Source organism: Lottia gigantea, assembly GCF_000327385.1.
Source record: "Lottia gigantea unplaced genomic scaffold LOTGIsca_85, whole genome shotgun sequence".
In the NCBI taxonomy this organism is placed as follows: domain Eukaryota; kingdom Metazoa; phylum Mollusca; class Gastropoda; family Lottiidae; genus Lottia; species Lottia gigantea.
Genome location: NW_008710807.1, coordinates 763,096 through 772,064, shown reverse-complemented (window position 1 = coordinate 772,064; position 8,969 = coordinate 763,096). Strand labels below are relative to the sequence as shown.

The 8,969-nt window shown below is 38.1% G+C and overlaps 1 protein-coding gene across 1 annotated transcript; it reads right to left on the bottom strand.

Annotated features, from left to right (window-relative positions):
• Positions 1 to 694: 694 nt before the first annotated feature.
• Positions 695 to 1,147, bottom strand: LOTGIDRAFT_56260 (hypothetical protein; the record flags this gene model as incomplete). Its single annotated transcript, XM_009067669.1, has 1 exon — positions 695 to 1,147. A coding segment is annotated over one exon (453 nt), but the record flags the coding sequence as incomplete, so codon positions are not given.
• Between the last annotated feature and the right edge of the window lie 7,822 nt (positions 1,148 to 8,969).

Genomic DNA, 8,969 nt, shown 5'->3' with positions numbered 1-8,969 from the left:
TCTCCAATATTAACATTTAAATCCAGCACAGTTACAAGAGATAACTGTACAAAAACACAAAATAAATCTCCTCACTATATTCAAGAGATATTCAACTTTTTAAATATTATAATATATTTTGTACGATATTCCATTGAACAATTTTGCTATCATCCATCATTAAATGGATAACACTTTTAACAATAATCCAGTTTCAAAGAATAACACACAATGCCCTCCTTATTTGATTCCTAGTTCCACAAATTTACAAAAAAACATCCAATTTATCGAAAAATATGTTTTCTTTCAATTGAGAATAACAGATGGCCTTCCACTGAAAGACTGTCCATGACTCGATTTCTAATTGAAAAACGAAAATATATAATGTGAATACTGAGAAAAAGGTTTTTAAATTGTATCTTCTTGACTTGACAAAAGTTTTGACCTCCATTTTGATGTTGGTTATATTTTTGGAGTCATCATTCAAAAGACATTTTAAAACAAATCAGAAACTGATTTGAATTTTGGTGTCAAGTTTAAAGTTTCCATGTCACAACAAGCTGTTTAATCTGTACAATAACACCCGCTTTGATATCACATCCATATAACATGGATTTTAAATGCTTTACGCGCTCGACGAGTCACTTTCTATAAGAAGTCTGCGAGTTTGTGAGTGCTGTGAGCATTTGTTGCCCTTCTTGGCACCACCACCGCCACATTGGCACCCTTTTTTACGACATCTATTGTAGCAAGACGTTACAGCTTTCAGACACAATCTCTCCGGCCAGTAGCAACAGAGACATGGAAAGCAAAGCGACATCACCGACATGCTAATCCATCGCTTCCAAAAATGAGGAGGTCCACACGCACATGGATCCTCGTAACATGTATTGTCATCCTGGCCACCTCCACCACAATGATAAAATGCACATTTCACTGCACAGAAACATGTTGTGGTGTCTATAATTTTCTCAGCCGAGCATTCACAGGTTTCCCCACAGCACCATCGAGTTGGTAGTTCTCGTGGATCTGTACATGCTGAACACTGACATTTTCCGCAGTTTTTACACATGATGGATTCCATATGAGAATCATCATTGTCACTGATGTCCTTTTTTAACGGAGGTGACACTGAAATTGGTTGATTAGATATCACCGTGTTGGCCAGGTGCGTTCGACTATTACGCACTGCCGACTGACTGCTAGTAATCCTTTGAGGATGGGTAACATGATGTCCCGGAGTATGAATTGGCACCTTGTATGTGTGTTGTCGGGGTGGACCCGGGCTTTCCACGTACTCATTTTGATGTCTTGGTCCAGAGCGCACTTGATTCAATGTTATAGCCTGCGAGTCAGGAGGAGGGAGAGCTCTCAGAGTCGAAGCTCTCATCCCAGTCTCTAATGGCATATCTATTCACTTAATTTATCCGTAACTCCACATTTTCAAAAACTTCTGAAAAAGAAATTCAAAAAATAATAAAAAGCTTTCAAATCAATTAAAATTCTTGGTCATCTTCGGTTTGTTGAAAGCTTGCAAGCTTCTAGACCACCTCAAACAAAGTATGACTTTATTGTTATGAGTATATCTGCACAATGTGGGTATTTGGTCGTTTAATTTGAATTTTAAAGACACAGAACATCATTATCAACAGCTTTAACTCAATTAAGAAACACAGCATTGATATGATTTGTGATTCAAAGATGACAGAAAGTGGCATTCAGGTTAATTTATGTATATCCCTGAAGTACTGAATTACACTGGAAAGCAGAATTTCATCAAAGCCAAACCATGTGTTCAAGGAATCTACATACGTTAGTCAATGTAGTGTTCTTTAAATCACATCCTGAATATATACATGTATCCTCCAGACGATTGCCGATATTCACGACTCCACTACTCAGATGTGAAATTCAAATTTTCTCAGCAGCAGGAAAGAATCAAGTCTGAGAGATGAAATGTGTTCTGTGTACTGGTTTCTGGTCGAATCTCGAGCAGCGCGCGGTTCGAGATGACAGCTACAATATCGGTTGAAGACCAAGCCAGCGACTTTCCACTGTATAGCTAACTATTTAACTATATAACACACGGTATAATCAGGTCATTTTCTCCTCTATACGCTACGTTAACACTCATAATACGTACCTGTATCTCCATGTAGACCCTCAAAAATCCTTATTCCAATCCTAAACACATAGTAGAATTTGTTAAATTTAAGAAATAATCAAATGTTAACCATTAGCAGTCTTATACGGTAAAAGCAAGTTGGTTCTGAAATCTGAACCTAAAACGATAAATGACCTCCCGGGACTTCCGGCCGAGTCTATTTTTTGCGGGGGAGTAAGAGTATATCTCCAATAATCAATACAATTCTCCTTTCTGGCTTTCAATGAATGGATTTTTTACTGCAAATTCCAAATCATCGCGCTACAAAACGAGTAGAGCATCGATCCTGCATGCAAAGACGGCAGCATGTGAAAACCTCGAACCCACGCATTTGTTTGTTTATCCTCTGCCAAATATGGTGATTTGGTGATATAGGCCTATCACGTGACTTTCCACAGCATACAACCTTCATGATAATAGTCAATGAAATTTATTTCGGTTGGAAAATTCAATTCACACAGGTTCTATTAAGATATTGATGCGACTTTCCCCCGGGCTGGACATAGGGCAATACGTCAGCGATCTTGTCCAGGCTTAAAAGCTTAAATAAAGATTTTATGAAAGAAATGGACATAAATTATTTAGGTCAGTGTGTGTAAGATACTGTACACTTCATATCGAGGCTTCTATCTCGTGCTATATGAATGAAATGGCTCGCGCGTATGGCGCGTGGGATCCTATTTCTAATTCGCATGATGTGACCTTTTCGGTGTGTTTAATGAATTAAAAACAGATTTTTCATTAATATACAAGTCGATCCACATTGAACCAATATTTGAGTTATCTCATAGTAACATGATGTAAGACGTTATGTTGTTATCTCTAAAACCACAACGCAAAAACGTCATCAATATACGATGTATTTTACGCATGTGATTATGGATTGCATCATATTATAAACCGGCAGACCGGATGCAAGCTGCTTCCATTCATACTTAGTCTGTTCAAAATCTATATATCGCCTGCATATAATTTTGCAAACGTTCAGCTCGAAATCGATCAAAACCCCACAAGTGAATAACGTTAAATTCAATTTCTATAGAATACAATATAAATATTTTGTCTAAAAAACCATTTTAGTACAAAGATATATACACGTACATGTGCATTTATTTATGTACAACATATCAGAATATGAAGATTGGAACTTTACTTCTAGGATGAATGATTCGATCAGAAATGTGTCAGAAATATAGTAAATAACTTGTAAAATACAATATAAATCTTTGGGCTTGAAATCATTCCAGTTGAATAATATACATCTTGTAATTTTATATAAATAAAATACTATTATGGACATACTACTCCACTTTAATTTAAGCAACGTTTCAATTCGCATACAGTAATCTTTTTCAATGCTTGATAAAGATTACTGTATGCGAATTGAAACGGAGTATGTCCATAATAGTATTTTATTTATATAATGTTCTATCTACTTCTAAATGTAAGGATTATCTTGAATGTTATTTCGATGTAAAACACAATTGATAATTTCTTAATATTAATGAGATGCCTTGTAGATCACTATCACAAAAAAGTGATGCAACAGAGATTGAAGATGTGCGTCTCAGCGGAATAATATAAAGATATGATGATTGGAACCAAAGATCTGGGATGAATGATTGGATCAGAAATGTGTCAGAAACATTGTAAATAACATGTCAAAAAGAAAGTTTATATATTTAGCGATACTAGGCGTGTAATCTGATTTAAATTTGTAAATCCGGTACGAAGGCCTTGGGGTTTCCGGCCCTACGGCCGTAAAAAAATCAACAAGGTGATATGTTACGACAAGCCTTCATTAAAACGTAGGTAAGAAAACAACACAGGATATCCACTATTGTTAACTAATCAGAAACACGATTGAGGTCATTATAGGGTGTAATAATCTCTAGTACTAATTACGTATTCTTGATAATACTTCGTCAACACGAATTTTGGCAGTCCATTTTGAACTGGTTAACACTCGGACCGAACACTCAGCAGATCCCTTCGCAGTGGCTCAACTGCCATAGGGACTGGTTGAACTAATTCCACTGGCCCCCAACCCATTAAAAAAATGCAGGAGAGCATATGTTAAAAACAAAAATTCTCGAGGTAGGGGCCCCAACCACAACCCACTAAGCCCAAAGGTCCCCACTCATCTAGTTCAGCCACTGACAGTCCATTTTGAACTGGTTAACACTCGGACCCAACACTCAGCCGATACCGTCAATCTAAACATTTGTTTAGCAGAAGCAGTAATGATTTATCTATTGTGTCATCAAGAGTTCGATGTTGCATGTCAAAATTTAGGGGGACCAAGAGTATGATACTTGCGGTATTTCACACAGATCCGTCAACAAATAGACGACTCACTTTAAATGAACCCTTATCTTATCCAATTACATTTCGATTTAAAGTGACCCATCCTTAAAATTCAGGTCCGCAGGTGGTGTCGCCCGTATAGGATGCGGAAGTTTACCCACTTGACAGTCAGTGTCTATATCCCCATGCCAGATTCCAGATGCTTCCGCCAGTCGATTTCAGTTTGTCAATACAATAAATCTCTTTTTAATTTGCTAAGATGGCAAGAATATAAATACAATAAGAATATACTACAATGGCTCTGAAAATGAAATGAAATGAATGGTACGTCCTACTTTTCTGCACCATGTGGGATAATGAAGACGGACAACACCATGCAGAGTGCAATGGGGGAAATTTTGCCATGACAGCGTCATTATCCTGCTCTTTTTTTTGATTTCCAACTGTCGAAGTCTCTTTAACGTGCACTGTTTATAGCACACGGGTACAATGGCTCTGAGATCAAAGCACCGCTGAATGTTATTGATATGTACTGTGTGCAAATTAGAGGTGTTCGTGATCCAGGAATTTTAGTTCATGGTTTTGGTAAATATCCATTGCTGTACCTCTTTTAATTATAAATACAGGTACAATGTTTATAGAAAGGCAGGAAAAGTATCAGACGTAACACCACCGAGTCTGTACTGTCAAAAGAAAATGCCATTATGCACGTCAGTTGTGTGATTTTTGTGATAAAAAAGAAGAGGATCTTTAATTTTGACAAACCAAGATAAAGTTGTAAAAAGGAAGAATACACGTCTAATAAAAGTATGACAGGAAACGAGGCGAGGGTATTTAGCATTCATATCTGTAACTTGATCCCCATGAAAAAAATGCACATTATTTTTTTATGTGTTTTTGCAAGATTTTGTGTCGAGAGTAAAGGCGTATGTCGGTTATTTTTTTACATAAAGATCAAATTTTGAGTAAATATGAAGGGCATTAACGATACAATGACAAGATGGGAGATGAAGATAAAATCCTGAGGACATATGAGTATTTGCGATTAGGCTTTTACAAGTCAAGCAAAACATGTGAAATTTAAAAGGTTTTCTGAAAATATGGATTGCCAAGTTTGATTTTAGCTACGACATCAACAAGATTTATAATGTCATCGTAAACATCCAAAAAACCCTCTATTTAGATAACTTTCAGGAACTTGTGTCTAAGAAAACATCCTGGACAGATACCAGCTTCTGCTATATAAGTTTCTGTGTTCACAGGATGTGGGTAGAGTTTCTGTGTTCGCAGGATGTAGGTACAGCCTCTGCGACTCCAGGAAAAACAGTACCAAGAGGATAATCAGCTGTATTACAAAATGAATACCGCTTTCTTGTTTGACGGTGTACTTCGACTATCTGCTGTGGGGGTTTTATATACGCCGATGGAAGGTAAGGCCTGTGCATTTCGGGTGAAATCAGTAACAAGAGAGTATTCTCTTCTTAGTATATTGGTGCTGACGGGTAAAAAATATCAAGGAATGTTAAGCGACCTTTACAGGCATATTGTGAACATTGCCACCCCCGCTCGAGCTGGTAAATATGAGTAGAGGGTTGTTTGAGTACGATAGAGAATAGTCTTTATCAGATCCAGGTGTAAATGTTTGTTTTATAGTCGTAAATGACCGGCCAAACCGACCACAAGAATTCCATTAATCAATTTCGTCTACGACGGTCACGCTCCATGCATTGTAGTGGTCACAACCACAAACATTTTAATCCGATGGCTACTCATGACAACTGACCACAAAAACCGCAAGATCTTCTATTGTCCGTCTGTGTTCACTGACCATGTGTGACCATTATATACAATTCTTCGAAGCCCTTTCGTTAAAGGAACAGTTTTGCTGACTGAGAAGAACGATATTGCAATATTTGGGAGAGAATGTATCTTGCTTACCCGTAACCCTTATTCGTAGGCTTTTCATAAAATGGACACTTTTGCAGTCAAGCAGTAAAGCAATATTTGGGAGGAATTTTATCTTGTTTACCCGTTACCCTTCTTCGGAGCCCTGTGCGGATATTTGAAGAGCAAAAATAACTTTAAGAAAGCACTTAAAAATGTGCCGGAATATACAAATCATTGAAACGCTTGAGGGACCCTGATTATGAATGGATTCCTCGTCGGGGACGTAGCATCCATATATTACTAGTAACTGTTGATTGGCAAGTGCATGAAACCATGACCATTCAAACCGGACAATGCTCTTGACCACTCTCTACTGGACTATGAAATAGTTCAACAGTCGTTTAGTTTGTATTGTCGGGTCAAGTGGCAACCGCTAATGTCAAATTATAACCATTCAATAGGGTGATTAATTGATTACAGACCTCGATATGCTAGAGCACCAATGTACTGCAATGGTTGTTTCACATGAATGCACATTGAACACATTTAATATAACCGGTATGATATTCATCATTTATTTGCAGCCCTTTCTCCAGCTTTTTTAAGACTCAGGAAAGAGGAATTTTCATGTATCAAAACTGAAAAAATTCAAGGTCTTATTTTAGAGCAATCCATGTTTAAATGGGGCAAATGGGGGTCAGTGTGGATTGAAAATACATACTTGAAAAAAAAACCGGCACTATTATAGTTTGGTTGACGTTTCAAAAACGGAGCATGTGCCTCGTTTGTCGATAATACGATATATGGCCTTGGACTGGCGAAGGACAAGGAAATGTAAAGTTTTTTTTAAAATTACAAACCGCTCGACGAGTAGCTTTGTACCCACGGAACGAGAAATTTAATAATGTATTTGACAATTGACATCTTTGGAGAGCTGGCGACTGGTCTGCTTGTCGAGACGTTCGGCTCCTCACTTCAATTACTCAGGGCCCTCACATCCGTCTCAAGCGGTTATAACAGAGGAATACGAACTCTCTTTTCCGTACTCTTTCAAGACTATAGAGCCACTACAAGTACAATAGGATAAATAAAAGAAAATACACTTAAAACTCGAGATTTCTTGTTTTTCTAAAAGGAGCCGCGAAGGAAATACTAGATCTTGTTGTCATAAAACACATTCAAGTGTATTTCCATAGATAAGTGTAAAATTCAAGTGGTGGGAAAAATGAAAAAAAACCCAAACAGAATTCCGGATTGACGGGGGTGTGAGAACAAATTGATCACAATATGATTGCAATTAAATTCGGTCTGACAAAATACCGTTTTAAGAATGAATTCGTCTCATTTACATTGTTTACAGGGAATCTAAACAAAGGTTGGGCACGAGTTAGTTGTAAGTTACCGGTACCGTACTCCCGGTAGCTTAAAATACCGTTCTAAGTAGGCTATGAATCCCTTTCTTTGAATCTTACAGTGACTAGGATAGTCATAGCTAGGGCCCAGGGGAACAAGGGTTTCGCTTACATTTTGTAGGCCTATATTGGCTTCACTACATAGTTTTAACTCACTGAAAATCAGAAAAAAGCCTCTTTTCTGGGGCAACTCCCCGTACTAACGCCGCTGCCTCTTCAGCAATCTGTTTGAGCATTGGTCGCTTTAATTTCGAGGAAGGGGGAGTTTGATTCCTCTCCTCCCAAATGTACAGACCTTTGGGTTAGTCACTATTGTCGGTGGATTTAACGATCTACGGCAAGCTCGTCTCACCCAAGAGGAATTATACTTACCCCAAAACCAATATCTTTCCTTCAAATTCATCTGTCATTGTCTGGCACTTGATTTTTCGCTCGATCTTCATCATTTCTTCGATCTGCATCGCGCAACAACAAGCAGTCGATCCTCTTCTCCCGCGCTTTTTCGTAAGGGGAAATAACTCAAAGCGACTTTTCAGGACCAAGACCACCACTTATGCCATTTCAAATGCGATATTGCACTATGAATTTTGGCCAAGGAGACAGCAGGATTCAGACTGCAAATAGGCCTATAGGCAATAACTTTCCAAAACAAATTGCAAATTCGTAGCCTAACCACTAGGACAAAATTGGCCTATGATTTTATTGGACAAAACGACCTGATTCACCAATACAGTAGGCCTATTTAAAATAGAAGTGACGTTTTAAGAAAGGGGGTCATTAAGTCATGCCCCCCCCCCCCCCCCCTCACACAGGCCTGCGAAGGGTCAATTTGAAGCGAAAAGCCTTCTAAATGCTCAAAATTCACCTCAGGCCATCTGAAATTCGTTGGGTACTGAGGCCTTCTTGTAGCGACCTCTCCTCTTTTGGCATTTTTGGATGCGCCCTATGACAGATGTATGGAATAATGACTCGCAAACAGAAGACTCTAGTGATACGATATATCTTGGCTTGATCGTGGTTAACCACAACCGTGCTATGTTTACCAAAACATAACACAAGAATGTTTACTTGACGAAATATCATACATAGTAGGCCTATAAACAAGTTTTCTTTTGAGTTTTCTTTGTCCGGTTGGTCTTTGAGGGCAATTCGATTTTTGATGACAATCCATACTTCAAAGAAAAGAAGGCGGGGGCTGCAATCGGTTTTATGAAAACATT